The 27944-nt window shown below is 41.3% G+C and overlaps 1 protein-coding gene and 1 non-coding gene across 3 annotated transcripts in view; both read right to left on the minus strand.

Moving 5' to 3' along the window:
• The window catches only part of NRP1 (neuropilin 1), a 214205-nt gene extending 187127 nt beyond the window's left edge, over positions 1-27078 (minus strand). For both annotated transcript variants that reach the window (XM_061587883.1, XM_061587882.1), the window contains exons 1-2: positions 26070-27078; positions 22677-22851 (exon numbers count right to left, since the gene is read on the minus strand). In XM_061587883.1, coding sequence (XP_061443867.1) covers positions 22677-22851; positions 26070-26136 — 242 coding nt within the window. In that variant the 5' untranslated portion in view covers positions 26137-27078. The remainder of the gene's footprint in view (positions 1-22676; positions 22852-26069) is intronic.
• TRNAT-UGU (transfer RNA threonine (anticodon UGU)) lies at positions 1954-2022 on the minus strand. The gene has a single exon. It is a non-coding gene; the product is annotated as a tRNA-Thr (tRNA).
• Positions 27079-27944: the final 866 nt, after the last annotated feature.

A 27944-nucleotide genomic window follows, 5' to 3' on the forward strand; every position in this document is an offset into this window, starting at 1 on the left:
AACCCTACACCTGCACTGGTCGCCAAAGTTCTCCCCTTTCCCCTGCACATGTCACTGAAGCTCCCCCTTCCCTGCTGCTGCACAGGTTGCTGAAGCTCCCCCCTTCCTCGCTGCACCTTCATGGGTTGCCAAAGCTCCACCTTCCCCCTGCAGGGCATCAAACTTGCCGGCCTGCTTGCTCCCAGGCCTGGCCAGCTCCCCCCTTCCCAGGTTGCTGAAGAACCCGCCTTTCCCCTGTGGGGCTCCAAACCTGCCAGCCTCTTCACTCCCAGGCCTGGCCTGTCACCAGACATCCAGCTTGGGCTGTGGCCACTAATGCGGCCGCCATGTAGCTCACCAGCTCACTCCCCTCCATCACGCTGTGATGTCATGAGGGCTTAATTTATATATATATATATATATATATATATATATATATATATATATATATATATATATATATATATATATATATATATATATAAAATTAAGTGTAGCTGTTCATCTCCAACCATAGTGTAAGACTTCTACTTTTGAATTTTGGCTTTAGGAAATACATAATGAAGTAAAAATGTGCATTTACATAGTATTTGGCAGCTTGATTTGTAAAAGAATAGCCTACATTGTCTATTACCGGTATAAATGTATGTTCAGACGTTTTGGATTTGAGCCCAGATATGAATATGCACATTAATAAACGTTTGTAGGATTGCGACACACTGTTCCCAAGGGCTTTGTGGGAATGTCAAAAACACTCATCAATTGGAAGATGTACCTGCTGAGAAAAGACATTTTGTGCTTCAATCTTTTTTTAAAAAAGAAAAAATATGGAGATGGCTTTGAATTAGAAAAGAGACCTTTCATCTGAAGAATTACCTTCCCATGTCTTTTCCCAAATGTAATTCACAAGTCATTCCTGAGCTAAGAAGTAAGTGTTCAGGCTGAGGCATTCCAGCTTCAATGCCAATTTAATGTAATGAATGTTGGTGTTGGTGATGTAGAAGGATACACCTGCCCAAATGTTTGCAAATGAGTAGCAAAACAATGTCAATGATAGGAACAGGCACAATGCACAAATTAAGATAACCTTCATAGCAATAGGCACATTGCCATGGAACAAGCTTACCAGATTATACTGAACATCATTTGAAGGAACCTGTTAAGGACAAGATATCCTGAGTGATCTGTGGTGGTCCTTTTTAGCAGCATAAGACTATAATAGAGTTCTATACAGAGGTTTAGGAAGAAATACTGCAAGCTTCCTAAAATTGGACTGTCTGCTATAGTGACAGGAAATCTAGTTACAGTAGGGCCCCACTCATACAGTGGGTTAGGTTCCAGACCCCCGCTGAAAAGCGAAAATAGCTGAAAAGTGGAACACCAACAATAAAATGGCGCCTGATGCCCTTCTTGGAGTGCGTCATGCTGAAAAATGCTGAAAAAGCAGAACAAGCGCTGTATGAGTGGGGCCCTACTGTAATTGAAAACTGCCTTATTAGCGGAACGCCGAGAAGTGGCAGGCCAAAAAGTGGGGACCTACTGTATTGATCTTTTTGTACTATGACCTAAATAGCAATATCAGAAACATTTCATAAGTTAAGAATGTAAGACGCTACCTTACTCTAAGTCACACTCATTGGTCCATCTAGCTCATACAGTGGCCGGCAGTGGCTCTCCAGAGTTTCACTCCCACTCATGGAGATGCCGTGGATTGAACCTGGGACCGCTGCATGGACAGCAGATGCTCTACCACTGAGCTGTGTCTCTTGTCCAGTAACTGATCTGGGACCAGATTGGCAAAGAATTCTAAACTGAGGCTAACTCTAGCTCTTAATCATATATAGGAAGTTCATAGGACCATGGGAAGCTACCTTATACTGAGTCAGAGCATTGGTCCACCTAGGTCAGCACTGCCTACACCGACTGGCAGCATCTCTCCAGGGTTTTCAGGCAGGATTCTCTCACCGCCTTACCTGGAGATGCCAGGGATTGAACTTGGGACCTTCTGCATACAAGGCAGATGCTCTACCACTGAGCTACAGCCTTTTCCCGTAACCCTTGTTAACTCTTTCAATCCTAAAAAAATCCTAAACATTTCCTCCTTCTACAGTGCCTTCATACACCGACAGTGCAGCTCCATTTCAAGGCTTGGCCAGAAATCTCACAGTGGATTTTGCCCAAAGTGTAGTGAACAGTGAACAGAGATTGCAAATTATTTTCTAAGAGTGAAGAAATGAATAAAATGAACACAGAAACAGCTAACACTCATGTGCTGGTCTATAATCACTCTGCTGAAAAAAGTGCACTGACTGCCTTTTAGCTCTGGACTAAGTTCAAGGTTCTGGTTTTACTGTACAAAGCTCTATACAGCTTGAGACCAGGATACTTGAAAGATCATCTTACCCCTTCTATACCCAGTCGATCACTACGCTCTGCAGGTGAGGGCCTCCTGCAGATACCATCTCATCAGGAGGTCCGTTGAACACAACATAGGAAGCAGACCTTTAGTGTAGCGGCACCTACTTTTGGAATTCCCTCCTTAGATATTAGACAAGCACCATCTCTGTTATCTTTTCGGTGCCTACTGAAGACTTTCCTCTTTCAACAAGGCTTTTATGTAGATACCTTATCCCAGTCTGCATCTGTGTTGGAATTGCTTTTAAAGATGTTTTTAAAGCTTTTTTAAAAAGATGTTTTTAAAGATGTTTGTTTTAATATGTTTTTGAGGATGTTTTGTTGTAATATATATTAAAGCCTGTTTTTATGATGTTTGAGTGTTTTTAGCAGAGCTTGGAAAAGTTACTTTTTTTGAACTACAACTCCCATCAACCCCAGCCAGCATGGCCATTGGATTGGGCTGATGGAAGCTGTAGTTCAAAAAAAGTAAATTTTCCAAGCTCTGGTTTTTAGTGCTTTTGTTTACTGCCCTGGGCTCCTACTGGGAGGAAGGCGGGAGATTAGATAGATAGACAGACAGACAGACAGACAGACAGATTGATAGGATATTTGGCACCATTGGGAAGGTGAACATCTCTAGTAATGAAGGATAGCTTTAGGTTATTTTACACAGTTAATACTAAAATATCCTCCTCTGAAAAACAGGCAAAATATGCCAAGAAATTAAGGTTTTTAGTCTAACAAATGTGCTTCAGTGCATATACATAGCACAACATACACAGTAAAGTATCAAGTACAGACGAGTTTTCCCTTCATGTTCTGTTCTGTAACAGATTGGGATTGACTGGAGGTAGCCAAACTGGTACTCTCCAGATGATTCTGGACTACAACTCTTATCATAGCTGACCATTGGCCATGCTGGCTGGGGCTAGGGATGGAATGATATGTCAATTTCTGTTCTCAGTTGCTCATTTTTCTAGTATTAAGTTTGGTTCTCCATGTTTCTGTAGCAATTTAAGATTTTTTAAAAATAAAAAAACCTCATGAAAATTCTTCAGCATTTTAGTGTGAATTTCTCCTAATAAATACATTTTGTATGCACTTTTGACTAATGTACACATTTTTGCAAGCAATTTACCTAATATAATGCATTTTTGTATGTTATTTTCACCAGTATATTCATCATGTACATTTTCATGTAATATATGCATTTTCGTAAACATTATTTGGTTGGAGAACTGCATCACAAGATTCGGATAAGTGAATTTTGAAGGATGGCTGTGTTTCAGTTCTCATATTATTTCAGAAGGAGCGAAATTGATAAATTTGGCTTTCAATGTGAACTGAATTCAATTCCTCCCCAATCCATAGCTGGGGCTGGCGGGAATTGGAGCCCAATAACATCTGAAGGGCACCACAATGGCTACAATTTACCATGGGGTTGGCATTGTCTCCCACTGATCCCCCTGAACATCATATTAACCCACCGTGTGAATTGTAGTGAATTTCTCCACCCCAAGTCCATGTTAATAGCAATTACGGGTGGAGGAGAGATTCACCACATGATAGCCCTGGCTTCCAACTTAGATTGTGAGTGCTAATAGACATTACACCCAGCGAGCAGGGCAATTTGCCACAGAGATGGCAAATCCATTCACAGGATCAGTCCATAGATCTCTTCACTGGGACCAGTTACTTGTTTCCAATGGTGCCAGGAAGGCATTTTACATTTCTGCTTGAAAAATTATTTTGTTATTTTAACATTTAGAACTAACCATTACTGAGAATATAACCAAGAGCTACCAAAGAACCTTTCATAAAAACCAGAAGTCAGTGGAGGATGAAGCAAAAAAGAACAACATCATCTTGAGACTTTTGACTTTCAGCATTGTTTTTAAGATTCTGCATGTGTTCACCTCGCTTGTTTGAGTAACCTCTGAGGAATGTGATATTTAAATCTTCAAATAAATAGCTTTAGAGAAACTCTTTGTGCTCTTTCGAACTATTCCCACAGCTAGCAAAGTAGTTTGGTTTGATATTATGCCCCCTGGAACCTGACTTAAACATTACATCCAAGTCAACTGAACAGGGTAATAGTATAGAAAAGACTTTCAAAATTCTTTTTGTCTGCCAAATCACAGCCTCCTGCAATCAGGATTGATTACAAACAGCCAATTAAGAAGCATTTGGAACATGATCTGAACACTAATCCTGTCTCGTGTTCTTTCGTATACCTAATTATCAGCCTTAAGATGGCTATTATAGCTTAATTACTAGATTTACTTCTGGAACTCCTGCAGAAACTGATATATGTGCATACGTATGTACAATACACACTCCTGTTTGTAAATCTTTGTGCGTATTATTATCTCATTCTTATACACAGAGAGACATAAAAAACAGAATATTACAAAGCATATTGTATTTAGGGAATATTAACAACATAAAGGAACAAATTAAGTCTGTTTTTCACCACTTTTGTGCAGACTGATTCCTTGTAATCATCAGTAGGCACTGAATGCAACAAGTTAACAGTTTAAGCAAGCACATCTTTTTTTAACATGTGGAGGAAAAGGTTGTTTAAATTATATCAACACCAAGAAGCACAATCATATGAAAGGAAGGAGTCCAGTTACTCTATATTTCAGTTTGGAAAGAGACCCTGACCTTTTGTTCTGCCTTTTAACAAGTGATCTTGACATCCTTGTTCACACCAGGCCTTGTGTGGTCTATATTATAAACATCAACTTAGTTTTGATTGAAAGTTTTCTTCTGATAGCAATTTAACATCAAACCTTCTTCCAGCTCTGTTGATTATTGGCAAATGCACTAATACAAACATCTTTTTTTTAATAAAAAATCTGATGCATACAGTGCCCTCTTACTGCTAGTGAAGTTGCATTTAGGCCTAGTGAAATCAATGACATGATGTGAGTATGCCAGTTAAGTGGTTCTGGGATTATTAAATGCATTATTATAGTATCACTACTATGTGCTATATTAAAATGTTCCTTGGCTAGTTCATCTAAAACAAATAAAAGGAAATACCTGTTCAAGCAGAAGGCATTAAGGGAGAATATTTTGGCTGCAATTTGAGTAATACTTTTCCTTGCAGAAACTCCATGTAGATAGACATGGCTACTCAGCAAAAAGCCACTTAAATACTTTAACAATGGAGGCTATTCACAGCAGCCAAAAGCTTGGATGAGCAACAAAAGAAAGCTTATTAAAGCCAGTAATCAGGAGCACAATATAATTCCCAACATCTTTCAACTCTCTTTTACACTCAGAGGCATATGAAAATTACCCTGAACTATCTTTAGAACCTCTTGTCTGCAAAAGGCAAGCTGAGTCCTATAAAACAAGGGCAAATACTTCCACAGTCTTTTTAATGATCCACTAGAATCTTGTTATCTGAATAACTCATGGACTATGAATCTTTCAGCATAATATATCTGGATACGATAAAGAAATATGCCCTTAAATAGATTTTTAAAAAGTTCAGTGAGTAAAGACACATGTGTTTGCTTGGGAGGGGGCACAGCAGGATCATGGCAGTAGGTCCTGCCTGTTCCCTTCCCAGGTTCATTTGAAGGTTGGAAAGTATGTCCAGATGACAGAAAAATCTAGATAAGGTTTCATGAATCAGAAAAAAGAAGTATTGTTTAAGCCAAGCCTAAGTGAATATGTATTAGACCAGTCGTGAAGAACCTGGTCAATGCATACATCCCTCCTGATGTTGTTGGACTACCACTCACATCGTCCCTGATAATTGGCTGACGGGAACTGGAGTCCAACAACAATTGGAAGGCACCAGGTGCTCCACCTTTGCATTAGGTCATAGGCCTGAGCCTTAATTAACCAAAGTCCAGACAGTACTTAATTTCTAGAATGAGAGGTGTCAGTCTGGCTAAAAACCATACCTTTAAATCTGAAAGCTTTTCCCTGTAGCCAAAAGTAATTGGACTTGGCTGAGGTTATTCAGCAGCAAAAAGGCATGTTTCTCTTGGAAAGGAGTTCCAAAGCCTACTCGTAGCTTCTGGTCCTAACCTGATGTATTTCTGGGGTCATTGTGGACACCTAAAGGAGCCTGTGTTGAAGGTCTTAATAAGGTGATGTTTCGTATTTATTTATTTATCTGAATTTGTTACCCACCCTTCACTGCAAGATCCTAGTGCCAGGGTACATACATTCAATTAAACATATTAAATAACACTAAAACTTAATTTAAAACTATAATTACAATGCAAAGATTACCATAGTGAAGGGGTAACAACCCAATGTAAATAACCCATCTACTTCCAAAAGCCTGAGTGAAAAGGTGCATCATGACTAACCGACAAAAGAATATGACTATGCCAGATGCAACTCCAAAGGGAGAGAGTTCCATAACCAGGGAGCTACCACAAAAAGGCTTTTCCATGTGCCCCGCCCCTTAGACCTCAAATGGCAGCAGCACCCTCAGTGGGGGCAGGTCTCTTTGGGAGGAGGCACTCCTTCAGGTATTTGGGGGCCACGTTGTCTAGGGCTTTGTATGTTCAGAACATAGAACATATCACCTGCTTGGAGTCACCCTAACGGTACAGGTGCTTTCAAAAGGAAACACAATTTTGTTGGGAACTATGAATTTTAAAAGATGTTACAAAAAAGAAGAAAAAAAATCTAAGCTTAATCATCTAGTCATGGTAACAATCCTATTTAGAATGAGTTTCACACAAAATATGGCCTGATGGAGTCATATTTCATTCCCCAGTAGTGTAATATGCATAGGAGCTCTGAACAACAAACCGCCTGCAACAGCAGATGGTAGGACTCCTAAAATTATTTATCTTTAAAGTATTAAACAATAGTAAAATACCATGTATATTCTTATGGACAAGTCAAAAGATGTTATACCAACTCTGACTATCATCAGCTGTAATCTCATCAAAACATGAAATCAGGTTTGTTTGACAAGAACTGTTTTTAAAAAGAGTTGACTGGCATTAATTACATTTTGTGTATGACTTATAAATTGGAGTAGTGGTAAATAAATGGTAAAGACAGGGCAGTTAGACAGCACAAAGCAGATTGCCTGATAACTTGGGCCCATTCCAGCAATGTGCTAAATATAGTTAAATGTACAGCCCGGATTTAATTTGTAAAATGAGAGGTGAGAGGTGGTGGAATGCAAGCATTCCTGATATTTATGCTCTCTGCTCTAGGAGCCTGTCAGGCCTATAGGAAGCAAGATTCTTAAAGGGTTATTTTTTAAAGAGGTATTCCTCAGTAGGCCTTAGATGTGGCAGCTATCTGTTGCAAGAACAGATGCCAGTAAAATTCTCCAAGATCTGGCTTGGATACAAGCTTCAGGAACCTAAAAAGATCACTGATAAAGAAGATGAGATGGGAACTATGTCCCCAAATAGTTCTCCATCTCAGGCTAAATATGATCTGGGTGAAAAGTCACAGCTCCTACTCTTTTATTTGCAAAATTTTCTGTACCACCAACATTAAGAAAAAAATATCATGGCAAGGAACAGAATAAAATCAACAATAAAATTACATTCATAGAATAAGTACAAAATGCATCACAAATCAGATTAATACATCAACATAGTTGGATCACCCCTCAGGGAAAGTTGAGGTGAAGGGATGAGTTTAAAGCAGGTGCCTAACTGCCAATATTCTAGGTGCTTGCCTGATGTTCATTGGAAGCACATCCCAAAAAGTGCTGCCACACTGAAGGTTCTGGTCTTAGCGGACATAAGTTGAACTTCGGGAGCATTCAACACTACTAACAGTGTTCTACTCACCTTTCACTGACAGCTTCCCCTGCCATCCTCTCTGCCAGCTCCCTAACACATGCTGCTCCTTTCTCCCTGACAAGCAGGTGAGGCAGAAGTGGTATGCATTTGGGGATCTCCCCTCTTTGTCTCTCTGCATTGAGGCACAATGTTCAGCAAACTACGGGACGTGTAGTTTTCCCAAGGGCTGCTTGCAATGTAATTACAACAGCCCTTGGGAGAATTCTATCTCCAGTGGATTAATGGCCCTAGATGTAACGTGCGGATGCACCATGTAACAGAGCCCCAGCTCAGGAGAAGCTTAGCATGCAAGATGGGGGTTAGGGAAATGTTTGAAAGCTCTCTTCTCTTTGGAGAGAGGCTTTTAAGATTCCCTAGTCACCATATGTTATGCTGATGGAGTGAGTCACCCTCTTTTAAGATGTAGTATGCAATTTCTAACATAAGGAAGAGCAAGAATTAATCTTTTCCTGAGTCCTTGTACCATTCTAAATCAACCTTCTCTAACCTGGTGCCATCTAACCAGTTTTGGATGACAATGCCCCATCATCAGGGCCAGATTATCCATTAGGTTTAGTAGGCTGAAGCCTAGGGGCCTGGAGCTCTTGGGGGCCCATGATCCGCAGAAGCAGGACAGGAGCTGCGGATTGCGGGACAAGAGCTTCCGAACCACCCGCCATCCCCCCGCTTCACTTACCTTTTTCTCCACTGTTTTTTGCTGTTTGCCATCAATGAAGATGGCGGCCAAGGTTTCCCCTAAGGGGCTGAAGCCTCTGCCGCCATCTTGGTTGATGGCACGCATGCATGCTACATGCGCACATTGCTGCCATCAACCAAGATGGCGGCAGAGGTTTCAGACCCTTAGGGAAACCTTGGCCGCCATCTTCATTGATGGCAAACAGCAAAAAACAGTGGAGAAAAGGGTAAGTGAAGCGGGGGGATGGGATGGAATGGGACGATGGGCGGCTCAAAATCAGCCTAGGGGCCCTCCTCAGCTTAATCCAGCCCTGCCCATCATCACTGACTGTTGTCCTGCTGGCTGGGGCTGATGTGAGTTGCTGTCCAAAACATCTGGAGAGCAAAAGGTTGGGATAGGCTAGCTTACAGAATATCACAACCATGTCAAGTTAACTACATGTCAGATTCTACAGTCCTTGGGTGGATGATGGAAGGTCCAGATGAATCAATGAGTAATCAATGGGCTATTCTGATATCCCTGATTTCCTGAGATGGCTCATTCATATCTATTTTTTCTTTAGCTTTATGACCACAAAAAGGGAAGAATCCAAAAATGTAGAACAAAAAAGGAGAAATGTATCTCAAAGCTGCCAAAACAATTGATGTTTTTATTGTTGAATATGCCCAACACATTTCAGCATGATTGTCTTCATCAAGGGCTTATCTGTAAAATATAACAGTACAACAGTTGCTAGACCACACATATAAAAGCCTTATAGAAACTTTAAAATAAAGTCATATATTATATATAAAAACTCATATACAAGTTAAAAGAACAGTAAGAAACCTACCTGCATCTTATAGCCCATAATAACATACTCACTTTCATATTACAAACTGATCAAAAACCCATTTCAAAAAAACCTGCAGGGCAGAAGCTCCTAAGAGACTTGCCTCAAATTGCAGAACTAAATATTTACAACCAGACGCTGGTGTTTTAATTTCATGAAAAAAGCAAGAATACAAGGAATAAAAGGGGAGGTCCCTAACGAAAAATCTTTTTCTTTGTTCAGTGCACCACATACCAGTGGGACTTTCCTATTTACCCTGAAGGATGACAGAACAAATAGCAGGTCATTCAAATACAAGCAGAAAGAAACAAAAGGCAGTAGAGACTATGGATGGGAAGGACACTCCAGTGGTGGTGACCTTTAAGGTGTGTGCAGGGTTAGTTTCTTGCCTGAGAACAACATGGCGTACACGTGCAACAAGTGCAAGCTAATGGCGCAGTTGGAAGAAAAAGTGAGAAGCTTGGAATGGTGGGTGGCCACACTGAAGAGTATAAGAGAAGATGAAGAGTTCTTAGATAGAATACTGGAACAACAACAGCAAAGAGAAATACAGAAGGTGGACGAACAACAGCAAGTTGAAGCAAAAGAGGAGACTGTTGCAGAGAGCAACAACAAAGTAGAAGAAACCCTGTGGAAAAGGGTGACAGGAGCAGAAGAACTAGAAGACATCCTTCTCTGGTGGAACTATGGCACCACTTCCAGGTACTTGAGAATGAGACTAGAGGACAAGAATGATGCAGACAAACTGGAACGGGTTCAGAGGAGGGCAAAAAGGATTATCAAGGGACTGGAAACAAAGCCCTAGGAAGAGAGAAAGAACTGGGCATGTTTAGCCTGGAGAAGAGAAGACTGAGGGGAGATATGATAGCACTCTTCAACAGAGCTTGGAAGTAACTAGTTACAAGTAACGGATTACTTGTAATTCATTACTTTTTTGAGTAACGAGTGGGTAATTCCTTTACATTCTGATTGTAATAGAACTAGGAGTAATTTTACTACTTTTGTGGAGTAATTGTAACGTTTCCAGAATTACTTTTGGGCATTACTTGGGGGGAGGAGCAGGGGAAGTCTTCTGCTCCTCTGATTTGTGGATGAAAATCATGTGCCTCAAACTGGGCTTCTGTGCAGTGTCACTCTTTCCTCATGCTCTGTGGATGGGTAGGAGGCGACAAGGGAGGAGGGGGAGAGAGACGGGGTGGAGTGGAGAATACAATTATTTAAAAAAACGGATAGTGGTGGTGAAGAATGGAGTGGAGGGAAAAAGCATCCGGAGGTCAAGAACATAGATAAAGGACGAGAAGGAGGCAGCAGCAGAATGGAGATAAAGAACTATGGAGGTGAAAGATGACAACGTGTGTGTGTGTGTGTGTATGTGTGTGTGTGTGAGAGAGAGAGATAGATAGAGAGAGAGAGAGAGGGGGGGGAGACAGAGAGAGGGGGGAGAGGGGGGAGAGGGGGGAGAGGGAGAGGGGGAGGGAGAGGGGGAGGGAGAGGGGGAGGGAGAGGGGGAGGGAGAGGGGGAGAGGGGGAGAGGGGGAGAGGGAGAGGGGGGAGAGGGGGGAGAGGGGGAGAGGGGGAGAGGAGAGAGGGGGAGAGAGGGGGGGAGAGGGGGGGAGAGGGGGAGGGGAGAGAGGGGGAGAGGGGGGGAGAGGGGGAGAGAGGGAGAGAGAGGGGGAGAGAGAGGGGGAGAGAGAGAGGGGGAGGGGGAGGGGGGGAGAGAGAGAGGGGGGGAGGGGGGGAGAGAGAGAGGGGGGGGAGAGAGAGAGGGGGGGAGAGAGAGGGGGAGAGAGAGAGGGGGAGGGGGGAGAGGGGGAGAGGGAGGGGGAGAGGGAGAGGGAGAATACTGTGTTTGCACTTGGCACACAAAGTGGCCTCCACGACCCTCTCTGGCTACTATGCTGCATTTGCAGTATTTTAACTTTTTTGCATTTCAGGGGAAAATGTTTGCTTGAGTGAGTGTCCCTTAGTTGGTGCCAGGGCAGGGTCTGGGAGGTGGTTAAGTGAGAGAGATTATGCTGGCTGGATGAGTGGGGGGTGGGTTGCACTTGGTTTGATGTGCAAAGAACTGAGTAGTGGCCTTAGCCTCCCTCCCCACCACCCTTACCAGCAGAGAGACCACCATTGCTATCTTATGAATAAAAATAATTATTCTACTACCTCTGTATGTGTTTGTTTATTTTAAATGTTGTTTTAGATGTGCAGCAGCCAAGGCCAGCACCTTGTAGGCATTTTTTTAAAGTAACTGAAATGTAATTGTAGTGATTACTTTGGAGGAAAAGTAAAGTAATCTGTTACTTTCAGAGCAATTGTAATTGTAACGGTAATTACTACTTTTTTGGGCCATGTAACTGTAACTGTAATTTACTACTTTTTAAAAGTAATCTTCCAAGCTCTGCTCTTCAAGTACCTGAAAGGTTGTCACACAGAGGAGGGCCAGGATCTCTTCTCAATCGTCCCAGAGTGCAGGACATGGAATAATGGGCCCGCAAAGGCCTTCACTGGTGCCATCAGGTAGGGGTCCCAGACCCTAAGCTTTCATTTCTTTAAAAAAGTAAGTCTCTAGAAAGAATCTTATGGGGCAAAATGTGCAGGTACTTTTTAAATGATTTCTGGGAAATCAGCCAGCCTGTCTGCTCCTACTTCTCAGTGTTTTTAGACAGTGAGTGAAAACTGTGATTGATCAGTGAGTTGTTTGGACACCAGGCCACAGAAATCCCTGTGTTTCTAAAGAATTTATGTATTCATCTCCCCTTTAGTGTGCTTTTCCTACTTCTCTCTTATTTTCTTGTAGCTTTTGAAATCTCCATAGTTTGCCTTTTCTTTTTTACTAGAAACCAGGATGCATCTTTCCTTTGGTGGGTTCATCTGAGATCAGGTACTTCCAGATGTTATTTTCTGCAAACACTATTACACGATAAATGTGGGTGGATGTTAACCAGTTCCCTTCCTAAACAGCAAATGCAAAATGTGAAAATTTTGCAGAGGCTTAGGGACGTGTCCTGCTATGTAGGAGCTGATGTCCAGGCACTCATTAAGAATTTACTGTATAGTTAACTTACAGTACAATGGTATACATGTCTATTTCAGAAATAAGTATCTTTGTGTTTAATGGAGCTTACTCCCGAATAAGTGGGTACAGGATGACAGCCTAGGATTTGATTTAGGATTGGCAGCAGTGAAAACAAGGTTCTTGTGCCTTTAACAGCTGTATTTCCACAATCAAGACCATGAGGACATAGCTGATTTCCCCCAGTAAAAATGAGGTTGTACCGGGGGAAGGGGAGAAGTATAATTGACTATACTCTTTCTAATTTTATATTATGCCATGCCTCCAATATTGTGTTATGCCATGCTCCCATGGCAGCCATTTTGTATTATGCCATGCTCCCATGGCAGCCATTTTGTGACTGGTGGTCTCAGCACTCTCTAAAATGAAATGTGTCCCCTGGTCCAAAAGGTTGGTGACCCTTGCACTAGTGCATGGCTATATTCCAAAAGATTACTCACTAACAGGGTACCAATCCTTTTGTTTCTGAAGTGATCCAGATGCTTCCCTACTCTTATTTTGATCATTCTTGATGTTTTACCCCCATCATGTCCCCCCGAGAACATTCTATAATGTATATTATATTGCTGGTGTTACATGTGGTGAATAATTTTACAGAAGACTCAACATTATTGAAATGATCCCTAAAATCTGTCCTTTTACATATATATTTACAATATACACATGGGTGATAAAACCCTCTGTTGCTTTGGCAACTTCGAGATACATTTCTCTTTTTTGTTCTATTCAAGCTTTATGCCATACATTTTCAGCTTTTGTAGCAGTCGCTTACCTTTGTTTGTTTGCCTCAATCAAATGGCAAATTCGTATGACAGTCATCATAGCTGATGAACTAGTTTTCCAGTTTTCCCCTTTTCTCAGTTGTACTATGGGCTTCCACCCACAGCTTTATGTATTCTGTACAGCTGTTGTGTTACCATATAAACATGAAATCAAGTATGAAAATAGGTTTGAGGAAGAAAGTGAGAACTTGCTGTAATTTTGAGTTAAGTTGAGTCGTGGGATAAGCATTGGTTCAGAACCATTTCACTATACGCCAAAATCCATATGGATTCCCTCAACCCATAGTTTTCACATGCCAGTTTGGCCAAGTGGTCTGGCCTTTAGCTGGTGCATAGGCCATAATTCAAACAGCTACATAGTGAACTTCCTCATGTACAACACAACTTAATTTTTTTTCTGCTTTCAGAAGCTTAATCCAGGACCAGGGCTGATTCCTTACTTGATGAGAGATTAAGACTTCTGTGGATATTTTGTTACAACAAAATTATATTGTCTATATTTCTGCTTGATGGTAAAGAAAATGAGTGGGTTTCCCATTCATAGTTATAACTGTAACATCTGTTTTTGATTTTTAACCCATCTATGTCTATGTAAACAAACATATTTTGTAATAGCTCCCCCCCACTAAAGAATTGTAATTGATAACAATCCTTGTACAGCTCTAATCTCAGCCATGTAACTAATCCCTGTTAAATCCAATTTAAAGAACAATTAACTATCGAGCTCTTCTTTCTACACTTTCAATGTTACCAAAGCCAAGTGAATTTTCTGTTTGAACTGATCTGACAACAGAATATGCACACTCAGTAACTGTCAAACAAGGATGATATTGCTGTCTGCATATCTAAATCATGGCCAATGAAACTAGTAGAATAATGAAAAGTTCTGGGACACTATGCCTTTGCAACCTCTGTAAAAAATGCTGTTAACTCTGGAAACAGAGTCAAACATTTGTTAGGAAAGAAACCACTTTTTGGCTTTCTCCTTTCACCCCATCCACCTTTCCAAAACTTTGCCTTCAGAAATTTCACATTCATTTTCTTAATGTTTTTAACCTAGTGTCTGTGAAATTTTTATTGCTCCCTAGGTGATGACATCTGATCTGAATGTAACCACACACCTCTTTGTTCAGCGGCATTTGTCACAAACCATTATAAATTATCATGCTGATAGTTTGCATTGCTGGGAAACCGGAAAAGTTCCATAAATTCAAAACACTGTGAATGAGTGGCATTCTTGTTTACTATCCAGATATAAAGTTTTACAAGCTTCAGGATAAGTACATGTACACAGTAGGGCATTACAGCAAGCAAATGGCAGAATATGTAGAGTTTCACCCTGAAATCATTTTTAACTGGCAACAAATGTGGAGGTGGGGAGAGGCAATAACATTATGTTTCATTTTTTCTCCTTTCATTTTTAACTATATTCTTTTCACAAACATGGACTAAATAATAAATATGTTTGCAATAACATAAAATAATTACTAGCTTCATCACATTCATCTGTTGCAACAGGATTCCTAATTTTGGACTCATCCACTTAAATCAGGCATTCAATTCCAGCTGTTGTTCAAACTGGTACAGAATTACATTAGCATTACTTTTTTTTTTTTAAAAAAAAACTTGATTATGATATGTGATACTTAGGATTTTTAGGCTTTATGTATGTCATTTCACACACTCTATTGAGCATTTCTTAGGTTATTCTGTTCTTATATTTTAATAGTATATTTAATTAATTACAATTATGGCTTTGTTCTCACGAATGATGAAAGATGACCCCTTGCTCATTGAAACCTTGTGAGAAATACATGATGCACTATGTCACATGGTAGTTAAATTCCTCCTCCCTGTATAACATATTTAGTAGCTAAGGAAAAATGGATTTCTCAATATATCTATTAATCCTGAAATCTAAGCACATCTAAAACTGTAAACAATGTGCTAGTGATCATATGTGATTAGGAATGTGATAGAATTCCACCCAATTTGGATTTGGTACCAAATTTTCCATTAATTCACTTATTCTCAATCCCTCAGGATCAGATTTTAATATAGTGAATTTTTGCGGCTATTTTTGAAACCAGACTTTAAAAAAAAAAAACACCTGTAAAACATTGATTATAATTTATTGATATTTCCTTTTAAAATATCATTTCCTTCAAAATATCCATATTATTAAAGGAAATATCTATTTCCTTCAAAATATCTCTATTTCCTTTAAAAATATCAATAGTAATATCAACATTTTTTCCGAGCGAAAACAACCCGGATTGGTAAAAGCAGCAGGTAGCAGATACAGAACCAACTCGAACTGATGCCAGCCTGTTAGGTTGACGGAATGCTTTCAAACCGGCATTGGCCAATAGACCCCATCCCTATATGTGGCATAATAACTATAAAACACCTTCCCCTCCTTTCCCGCATGCCCATTGTTTTTAGGTCAGAACAATTTTATTGGTCTAATGGTGTAATCCTATGCATGCATAGAGAAATAAATGCCATGGAGTTCAATAGGACTTACTCTCAGGTAAGTGGAAATCAAAGTGCATCCTAAGAGGACTTAAGACCTTTGTCTTAACATCAGTAGGGAGAAACTGAAGCCTCTTTTTCTAGCATCCATTGAAAGCTTTTATTGTCGTTCTTGGATCTTAAGACAGAACTAACATGTTGTGAGGCAAACCTCCTACTCAAGTTTGCCTCATGATGATAATGCAGGGCCATGGAAAGGCATTTGTAAAGGAGAAAGGCCCTAATTACATTTATTTATTTATCTATCTATTTATCAGATGATTGGCAATGCTTTCAAAGCCCCATGCCTTTCTAAAAAGGATCTGCTGATTGATGGTGTCTGCAAACCCTGCTTTCAGTCAAGCTGCATGTTTCCCTGCCCCACACCTGACGTGATATATAACATCAGGTGTAGGGCAAGGGCCAAATGGGGAAGCCTGGTGGATCCAATTAGGCCTGGGGGCTGGAGGTTCTCTACTGCTGATTTATTTGTTTGCATTCTGCCAGCAGCCGTGCATGAGAGGAACAGAGAAGCACTGGTGCATCTTGGCAGTGGCACCCTATTTTTTTTTGTAGCTCTACCCTTGGGGTCCAATGAGAACCAGTGTGTATCCATATCAACTGCCACCACTGCCAACCCAGAGTTCCTCCAACCTCACTGCTACCATACCCTGACCCTTCTCTGACAGGCAAGCGCAAACCACCACCACTACTGTTTCTTCAGCCCCTCATGCACCACTGCTGCATCTCACCTTTCTTCCATCATGGAATCCAAAGCAGCCTATATGTGACCCCCATGCAGTCTCCTATCCAGGTGCTGACCAGACCTAGACCCACTTAGCATCAGCCAAGTAGTGGCCTCATGTGCCTCCAGACCACAGCCTGCTTCTGTCCTTTAATTCTTCCTCACAAACCTTTCTTGTCCAATTTTAGCATGATTATCCCCAGCCAGACTTCAGAACTGGAAGTAAACGCAATATGTGGTAAAATGGCTGGAGCAGGGCCAGTGTTATCATTAGGCCAACTAGGCAGCCGCCTAGGGTGCAGACCTCAGAGGGGCGCAGTACTGATCTTTGAGGGGCACAGTTTTATACAGATTACTTTTTTTAACCCTTGGAAAAAATGTAACTGAAATAAATGTAGCAGTTTCAAGTTTTGTGCTTTTCATTTTTTCTACAAGACATCTGTTTTTGAAAATTGAAGTTAGCAATTTTTTGGGGGGGTGCAAGTAGTTAGCCTTGCCTAGGGTGCAAAATAGCCTGGCATTGGCACTGGGCTGGAGGGGCACATATATAGGTGAGAACCAATGGGAGGGAGGAGATTTAAACATGTTCTTTCCTACAAATGTCCCTCTAAACTTTGCAAAAGTGACATATAGATCCACCCTTGGGATCTCATGAGAATCAGTGTGTATCCAGATGTACGAATGCTGGATTTGGACTTGAAAGGTGGGTGAGCATTCTCATGACTGCAACATTAAATATGGACCTGGGCTTTCATTTGACAAATCACTACCTTGGTTTCAAACATGCATCTGTACAATGTGCCTGACTTCCACTCAGATCCTTAGTACTCCCAGGAAGGAAGTAGGTAGCCTGTTTCCCCTTTGCCCAAACAAGACACCTTCGTGTTGTAATGTTTATGGCAGATCCATTCCTTGATCCACATCAGGATTCCAGAATGCCCTGGGCTAAGCACAGATTTGTCCACTCCACGGCTTACATAGACAGTCAGGGGGAAAGGGAATTCTGGATCGAAGAACACCAGTTGGCATATATCTGTAAGCAAGGAGAAAGAACTCTAAAGTAGACCTGTCTAATAAGGATGGCCTGAGTCCAGGTTCCTATCTCTGAGGCCTCGGAGCATAAAACATCTTTCTGTTCAACCTCTGCGTGGTAGGAATGAACAAATCTGTCAATTTTTGATTTCTCTCATTTTCCATTTTTCCACTCAAGTTCAGTTCTCCACATTTCCACATAAATTTGTGATTTAAAAGAAAAGTCCTCATGAAAATTCATCAGCATTTTAGTGTGACTGTTTTCCCCCAATATAATTTTACATGTAATGTTGCCTAATGTACATTTTTTCAAAAACAATTTCTCCCTAATATAGTGCATTTTAACACATTTTATTTCTTCTTTGCCATACAAATATCAGAATATAGTTCATTTTTGTATGTTATTTTCACTGAAATATATATTTGAATATACATTTTACCATAGTGTATGCATTTTTGTGCCCATTTCTTGGCTGGAGAACTGCATTGCAAAATCTGGAGGTGTGTGAATTTTGAAGGATGGTTGTGTTTCAATTTGTGTATTGTTTTGGAAAGTGTGAATTAAGTAAGTTTACTTTTAAATAAGAACTGGATCAAATTTCCACACCATTCCTATTGCTTGGTGGGTATAAGGAGCAGCTTCAACCACTACTGCTAGCCTTTCGGGGAAGCAACAAGCTGAATGAGCAAACAGTGGCTTCATTTTATAGGTAGCTCTTCAGTTACTTCCATGGAAGCAGCTTAAAGAGGGGCTCAGTGGGTGCTACCGCTGCTTGCCACTCAAACCTCCATGGGAGCACATGACAGGAGAACCAGGTGCATAAGGAGAAGAAAGGGGGAAAGGAAGGGGTAATGGAAATGGTGGCTGGAGAATCTCATTAGCCCCTCTACTGCAACCCCTCAAAGAAGTACTCATATTTGCAAATTCCCACTTGTCAGGTTCAAGGCTGACAATGGCACCTGAAAGTTCAGCCAGATGTCCCACCATGGAGACTTGGTCAGGAGGAAATGGAAAAAGGAAGATGAAAACTCCAAGTAAAGCAGGGCAAGACATAAAGACTGAAAAAGGGAACAGGGAAGGAGGACTACCAAAGAGAGATGGGATCTTTTGACCCAGGATAAAAAGGAGAGGAGCAAGAGACCGAGTAAGGGAGAAAGACATAATCTTCAAGCCAGGTTATGGGTCTCATGGAGGAGGAATACTGAGACAGAAGCTAGCCGCGCTGAAGCCAGAAGCAGATGTTGGTTGGAAGAGGAAAGATGGAGGCAAGATCTTGGGCAGAAGCAGTTTGAGACAAAAGTAGCAGAGTTGCAAAAAATGAGGCGCAACAGAGTACAAGGGTTGAGGAGCTGGCAGATGGGGTGAAGCCAGCTGTTGTTACAGCCCAATCTTTTACAACCTTGTGCCCTCCAGAGGTTTTGACCTACAACTTCCATCAGCTTTTTGGAGTTGTATTCCCAAATATTTGGAGGGCCCCAGGCTGTTGAAGGTTGCAGCCAAGCTGAAATAAAAACAAGAAAACTGTTTAACCTCAGTCCAGCTTGGCATTGCAGTTGCTTACAGTGTCATGGAGCCCTACAGTGTTAAGTTGCTCCAAGTCAATCCTGACACAACAGTCTTCACTATCATCACCTCAATGTCCTCAAAACTCTTTATCCAGGGTAAAACCTGAATCCAACAATACAAACAACATTAATCTCTTCCAATACATTTGTATTTCTTGTCAGATATTCCTCCTCAGATGTATTAATTTGTTATCTCTTGTTTCCACCCGCAGACAAATATTCATTTACAGTGCTGCCCTTTTAAAAAAACTAAAACAGTAAACAAATGGGCTGAACTATTACACATATGCAGCTGTGACAATAAACTGAAAAATCTAGAGTTAGGAAATCAAAGTTTGCTTAACACTAAAATTCCCATGACAGACTGATTGGTACATTAATCTACTGCCTTACCCAAGATTTGGTGAAAGGAATATGAATTATTCCTTAAGAGAGCAAGGGACTTTGAGAACTAATATAGTTTTGAAACTTTCCTATGAAGAAATGACTTTCCCTAAAAATATGCTCCTAAGGATCTGGCACAAACCTCCTCACTCAGATTTAATGGTCATAGTATGGAAGTCAAACGATCTGGATTTAAAAGAGGGCACAAAATAACAAAAGAAGCATTTAAATCATTCAACAAAAGGCCAATTTAAACTGTTCTGTCTAACTAGATTCTGCCCATAAAATTTCCTCCATCCTGGCCTGACAACAAAACTGCCCAATTAGAGAGTGCGAAAATACATTAATTAGGTGGGTTTCAGAGACTTGGATTGAAGGGAGCAAACACTCTGTAGAAAGGAAGAAACACAGTATGCTCAAGAGCATAATACACCTAGGACAAGTGACAAAGGTTTTAGGTATTTCAGTTCTATACACACTGACCTAACAGTTGTAATACAATATACCAAAGATTACACTGCATTTATTGTGATATTGGTATATTAGTGCACAACAGTATGTCTAACCAAGAGCTTTGCAAGTACTAGTTTGGTATTAAAATATCTTATTTTCTTCTCAAAACTACAAAAGAGAATAATATTCAGATGCAAATATCAATAACAGGCTGTTCAATCAGATACATCATACTTCTGCAACCATGAAAGCTAAAAAGTATGATGGCAGTGGATTTGGGTGGCAGTGGTTGGGGTTCAGAATATCAACCTCTCCAGTGGCAAAATCTATGTATCATTACAAGCTGCACCCAAACCAATCAGGTCTGGCTTATATGAGGTTTACCGCCCCACCAGCCAGGCATCCCTTTCATTTCCTCTTGACCCACCTTTCAATGTATGGGGCAACAAGCATAGTGAGGACCCACTGGAGACAGTGAAGCTTTGTCATTGTCTTCTTAAGTGGCCTGGACACTCCTGAACATGCTTAGCAGCAACATTTCTGATTGGAGCTGATGGGACTTGCAGTTTCCTATGCATTCCAGTTAAATAGATTGTGGCAACAGGCATAGAAAACTACACACCCTACAACCTCAGGAGGAAATTAAATACCTAAAAATGCTCAGGAGCATCAAGGCCAATTAAGAAGGTCTTTCTTGTCTCCCAACAAACCCTCTTTGGTATCACTTCCTTCTGTGATTGAGAGATGGGAACTGGCAGGGAAGGCTGGGTGATCTCCTTCATATTTGGTTTTTCTAGGCTCTGTATCAATTGCTGAACAGTTTCTCTATTCATTTATTTATATTTCAAATCCATTCTATCCAGCAATTCTTAAACAGTAGTTTAGATCTAGTCTGTTTTTTATAGACAACCAACTGCTCCAATAAAAAGGAGTGTTTACAGCGACAGGATGGTGACCAATTTTTGGCATCCTTCATCAATGTGCCCCTGCTTTTAATATCTTTGTGGCATGTAATTACTCATCTCTGTTCATATGCAAGGAAAATGAACTAAAATAACTATGAAATGTAATCATATTTTTAAATAGTTGTAATGACCTTGTTCCCATTCTTTACCATAAAATACAGATTTAAAGAAAAGCTTTTATATTGCTTCCAGAAGACGGTTGAAAGCAGTTATCCAGCTGGAAAGCAGCTACCAAGAACACCTCCCTAGGCATCCTCACTATTCATGCTTGATGCAAGCAAATACTTTCAAGAGGTTGCCTATGGAATTGTAGCAATCATCATATAGAATAGGTCAGGAGATAAGGCTTCAAATACACATTTCCCAAGCAGTTTCTCAAAGATGGGGTTCTTGGAATTTTTCCAAAAAGAATCTCATAGGCACTTGTCTTGTGGATTACTCACTGTATCCAGAGTTGCCCATCCATGCTCAAATGGAGAGATGGGCAATCTGAAGCCGTCCAAATGTTGGATTCTGACACCCTTCAGGCCCAGCTAGCATGGCCAATGGCGAACGATGACGGGAGTTGTAATCCAGCAATATATGGAGGCCACAGGTTATCCATTGCAGCTCTAAAACTTTGATTAGAGCAAAGTCAATTGTCCTTTGAGAACGCCTGTACAGTTAAGTAGCAGGGGCAATTTCTATACACTTATTTAATTTGGGTTCAAATTCTTATTCTGGCACAAAGTCATTGTACCACTATCATCAGAATTAATCACTGGAAAACACTGAGCAGTCTAGCTTTCATCCCTTTTCTCCACGCTGACTCAGCAACTCAAAATGAAGAACAATTTATGCCATTCAATATTGTGTTAGAAAACTGACAACTTTTCCTTGATTCCACAAAGACATTATTCCCATTTACAGTACTAGCATAGAAAAACAAAACATTCACACTTGCTATATGTCCCATAAATGTACAACCTCTCCCATCAACCAAACCTGAGAGAAGTGCAACTTGCAAATTCTAAATAACTGCATGTCTTCCGCCTTAAGCATCATGCCATTTCTAAACCACTTTAGAACATTAAAAGGGGCTCACAATTACAAATGCAGAAGCTAATGCTTACTTTCCCCCTGGTCTTCCTGCACAGCATTCCACACCCTCTAAGTCACTGAAGAGTTTAAGGGAAAGTTTCAGAGGAAATAACTGCTAATGGATCCATGTTTCCAACAAAAAAGAGTCAGCGGGATTACAAGATTGTATCTAAAACAATCTTATATGGTGCCTGACATTCAGTAAGCACTTGCTTTAATATCTTTACCACAAACATATGATCTGGTATGGATTCAAACCTCAGAGGGATTCACTGTATGCCCAGAGCTTTGCATTCATCAGCTGTTTTCTCTCCCCTCCCCACCCCCAACTAGACACTGTGGAAGTTTTTGTCCACTAGATGGTGCCATGGTTCCCTTAACAGACCATCTCACTTACTTGCACTCTCTGTCCTCCAAATCAAAGTGAGGGTTGAAGTTGATCATAATTCTCTGGTAAGGTTGAGGAGCTTGGATCAGCCACTCACATTTTTGGCTTGGATGATAAGTATTAGGGTAGCCAGGAGAGGTGAGATATCCAGGCTCTACAATTTTTATATTTTCACCACATTTATCTGCAATTAAGAAAAACACATTTCACATTCAGATCAATCAAACAAACATCTATATTTCATTCATTAGTTCAGCTCTGGTTGAAACATTGCATTTTCCACATTTTGCAAACATCTTTTCCGGTTTATAATTTAAAGAAAACTCTTTTCTGTAGTAGATGGAACATGCAATCATCAGTTCCATGAAGTCATTAACTTTAATTTTATATCATTTTTTTAAAAAGTCTAAACAACATAGCTTTAAAAACTTCTTTATCCAGATAGAGGTCTTTGTGATTTTAAAGGATTTTACATCTGATGATAACAATGTCTAATAGTTAATTATTAATTAACTAATAATTAATATACAACAAATGTGATATTTTGTATTTTAACTTTTTTGTACACCGCCCAGAGAGCTACTCGCTATGGGCGGTTTATAAATGAAACAAACAAACAAATAAATAAATAAATAGTTAATTCTTACAGGAAACTATAATGTCATTAAGTGATATGGTTTAAATGGACAGTGACTCAAAGAGCTGTCCGACTCTTAGCTTTTTTATTATAAGCCTGCTCTATGTCATTAGACAGCAGAACTTGTCATCCAAGACCCTTGCTTGTTTACAGCAACCTCCTTTTTTGTTTTATCAGATCCTAACTCTAAGCAACTTGAAGTTATCTGTGATTCTCAGGTCCAGACTACCAAAGAACAAAGTAGAATTTGCTGAAGCAGCAGTGATTCAATTGACTGTTTTCAGGAAGTTCCCCCCCCAACTACCCTGCTTGGAGACCAGATAAGAGTAGTGGATCAGAAAGCAAAGAAAAACAACACAAAGTTTATTTCTAACTACAAAACTGAGTAAGTTCTCCAATCCTCCAAGTGCAAATAGTCATATCTTGAGCAAAATCTGGTTGCTTCTCTCCAAAGCCATCCTAGGGTTCTTTATAAAGAATTACTGAAAGATGAAAAAGAGGCAAAGTAATCCAACCTCCAAGCCTACTTGTTCCATTGTTCTGTGTAGGTTTGCACTGCCGCTTTGAAACTTCACTAAAATATTTTCTGCTAACATTAAATAAGCAGACAAGCATTATTAGCAAATGACACACTGGCATCACATGTCCCCAGTAATGGCATTTGCAACTTGGTATTCTGTACCTAATAGAATTTTTGTGAAATGAAAATAGCATTCCTTGTTCTCAACAAGAAGTTATAGATGTGCAGAATTTTATTATAGAAAACCAGGTCAAATGGAAATGAAAGATAAATAGCACATCAAAAGTGCATAAACTACAGCCATTATAGGAAACATGTCCTATAAATTAGAAGAGAATGTGATAGTGCATAGTATGGGGTGTTTTTTGTTGTTGTTCTTGTTCAATGAATTGTTTTTTCTGAACTGGTTATTTGCTACAGTTTATTTCTGCTTTGACAGTTTGTATAGGATGTCTCTTTTCTGAGAACAAAAGATGTTACAACTACAAGCTCAAAATCTGCAGCCAATGATATTTATTTGCAAGCCCCCTGCACATCATTTCAGAGACAATCTTGCCTGATTTGCCATGTGCAAGCAGACTTGGAAAATGATCCTGCCTCATTAAGTCCACTCTAGCTCTATGCAAACAACATGGCAGAATCTGGCATCTGTTAAACAAGTGAAATAAACCAGTGCTGTTGCAAGTCACTTGACAAGAGTCACTCCAGGAGACATTTAGATGGGCTCACTACCCACAGCACTTTAATCGGTAACTCCTGGGAAAGTGATAGTATAATAAGATAATGTGGGGAGCCACTAGACTCCCTGGCTCTGTGAAATATCTCACACACTTGATTAAGAGGAGCAGTTTCTAATGACTTTGGACCATTCTTCCTACATAAGGTTAATGAATTAATTTAGCAGACACAAGTACTGGACAAAGGTAGATGAGGTATCAACAAGTCTGCTAAGTTGCAGAAGAGATGAACGTCCACAGTGAGTCTAACCGGGCTATTACATCACACCTATGGCTGCTCAGACTCAATGACAGCTTCACAGCTTATTCCTCACAGTTCTTCCTATGCTTGGCTCCTTATCATTCCCTAAAGGAATTATATTACTCGTACTAGCAAAAAGGCATGCTGTACATCTCATTCCATTTTACGTCTCTGGGTCATCCCTCCTTATTTACACATCTCCACTAATCCAACACTGCCTACGAATTGATGCAGAAATTTGCAAAGAAAGACTTCAGGTTGAAAGATGAGATCTAGTTAGTTACACTCTTTAAAAAGGATAGGCCAAACTAGATCTCAGGTATGATTCTCAAGGACTGATGTGCAAATACTTCTTTAAAGGCCTGCCTTTCTTTTTTCCTGGTTACGATAACTGAAGGACTAGAGGAAGAACTTATTTCTTGCTAAATTAGCCAACCTCCTCAAAATATATTGAAAAAAGATTAACTTCCATCATAAAGTGTGATTTAGATCTCTTTCTGTAAAAGACACTCTACTTGTGGTCTCTTATTAAAACAATATACCATTCTAAGTAGAGAATGTTCCCTTCTTTTAATTACTTTGATTGAAAATGTAGTCAGACTAAAAAACACTTGGTAATTAACTAATAATAATTGCTCAGGATTTACTCTGGGAAGGAAAAAAGCTTAAGAACTTATTTTTTTCCACGTGTGCAAGTTAAATATCAACCATTCCCAGACAGAACATATTTAAGAACTGCACAATTTAGGGAGATATTCTGGGTGTCACTGAACTGTTGAATGAAGGAAATCCTCATCATTTTGAAGCTTATCAAGGGGTCCCTCAAAGCCAGATACTAAGTCTGTGCAATGGGATTTCCTTTTGAACTGTTGACTATGAATAGTACCTTAAAATTCCTTAGTTTGACACAGCAAGTACCTTGTGAAACCTAACCTTTTTATTTGGATATATAGACAGATTGGGAGAAAGATTCAGAAACAGGTACCTGCAGGTACACACAGTTACAAAAGATGACCAAATGTATCTCCTTAAACTTCCTGCCTCTCTCTGGCTCAATAAAAACCTTGGCTTTCAAGTATTAACTGTCAGTCAAATTTTTAAAGGGTAATCTTGTGTAACTGCCAAGGAGATGAACGGTTAAAGTAACTGACTATTCTGATCTTGTGAAAGCCACCAGTTAGTTTCATGGTTGGCTTAATATATTGGGTAAGAAGCCATCTACTTGCAGCTAGCTGGATGCACTTGTTAGAGATTCTGTGTCACTTACCACTCTTCAAAGCCCTGCCAAGGGTGATGGTGAGGGCTGCACAGAACAGGAAAAGTCCCCAGTCCATCTTCCTTTCTCAGTGTAGAAAGAGTGGAGAAAATAAAATATCCAGTCTCTCAGCACACAATTCCTCTTAGATCTTAAATCCTCCAGTAGAGCTGGTCAAAAAGATCAGAAAGCTGGCTCTGTCGCACAGTAGTGGGAGCGGCGGCAGCAGCAACAAGAGTCCCGTTAGTAGCAAGAGACGCTTTTCGGTTTTTTGTGTATCTCCTCAAGTCTCCTGCATCCTGTCATTTAGCTCCGGTTTCCTCTGCCTTTTCCCACACTTGCTTCCTTTCCAGGCGTCACTGCCTTTGCCATTTCCAAACAGACTTTATTTAAAAAATAATAAATAAACCGGGCGGAAAAACTAACAAGGAAGTTACACCAGTGAAGGGGAAGGGGTGGCGGGGTGGGGATCCTTTGCAGCTTTCTTTCTTCTCTAAGCTGGATGCAAAACTCTCCAAGGGAAGGGTTCACCGGGAAGAGAAGGGTGCCTGTCCGTTGCGTGAAGGAAGGAGGGAAAGCAAAGATGAGGAAGGAGGCGACTTTGTGTGTGTGTGTGCGCGCGCGCGCGCGTGCGGCCAACTTCAGCCCTCTTCCTCCCCTCCCGCCTGCCCTCTTAACCCCTCGATCAGCTCGCCTGTCACGGAAGGAGGGGCACAGGCATCTTCCTCCGGAGCGACCTTTGAAGGGAGATCTGTTCGCGAGGAGACTCGAGATGTGGCACGATGCCTACTACTTACTCCCAGCGCCCGCTCGCTCTTGACCTGGCCGCTGGTGAGCGTCGCAAAGCGGCGGTTTGGGCTTGGCACCCTATAGCGATGGGACGCCGCCGCTGCCTGCGATAATCCAGGTCAGTGGTGGTGGCGGTGTCAGTGGGAGAAGGTAGCAGGAGTGCCAAGCGGTCACGCGGCTGCTCCTTCCTGCAGCCTGAGGAGGAGAAGCGCAACTCAGTGGCAATAAGAGAGGAGCCGCCGCCGTCTCCAAAGCCCCAAGTCCCCGCCCTCTCCCTCCCTCCCTCCCCCCCTGCGCTGCTCCACCACTCTCGGCCCCCTCCCCAAAGGAAGGATCAACAAACAGAACAAGCCGGAGAGCCCTGAAATTCACCCGGGGGAGGTGGGTGGAAAGCGGAGAAGGGGGTGGAGTGGTTGGTGAGGAGAGGGGAGGGACGCGGACCGACGGGCTGACAGTCGGAGGGAGGGCAGAAGCACGCCGGGTGAGGAGAGGAGCCGCCTCTCCTTCTCCCCGCTCTGCAGAAGAGGTAGGTGGGCGAGTGAACTCCCCGGCGGACAGGTAAAGCCAAGTGAAGCTGGCAAGGCGTGAGGCGCCCATGTGGAGCCAGCCAGGCAGGTCGCCGCGCCCTCACTGAAGACCAATTACCCACCGACCGTCGCCAGTATCCTCGCCCGCCGACTTCTCACAGCGGCCACCACGCTCTACCCTCGTGGTCACGCCGCGCCGGAGGAGACACCTCGGTATACGAGCCCGAGGGATGGTCCGTTTAGCTGAGGCTAATATGCTTCCCAGCGGCTCTCAGAGGGTCTCAAGCAGCCGTGTTACCTGGAGATGCCTTATGCGTGCACACACCTCTCAGCTGTGGCCCCGCTTCCTCTGTTGCCAATAAGGTACAGTTGGGGCGTTATTAACCATATAGGACATCCTTTAACAGTTAGGCGCGCTCTCTCGCTCTCTTCCACTCCCGCCGCCTCTTTACTCATTTTTCCACCACCATCATCATCACCACTGCCTCTCATTGAGCGGTGGTGCTGCCCACCGGATGCTTTTTCTTGCCTGACGCCCGGCTTGTAACGCACCCGCCAGCACTCCTCGAGG

Source organism: Rhineura floridana, chromosome 10, assembly GCF_030035675.1.
Source record: "Rhineura floridana isolate rRhiFlo1 chromosome 10, rRhiFlo1.hap2, whole genome shotgun sequence".
Classification (NCBI taxonomy): Eukaryota; Metazoa; Chordata; class Lepidosauria; order Squamata; family Rhineuridae; genus Rhineura; species Rhineura floridana.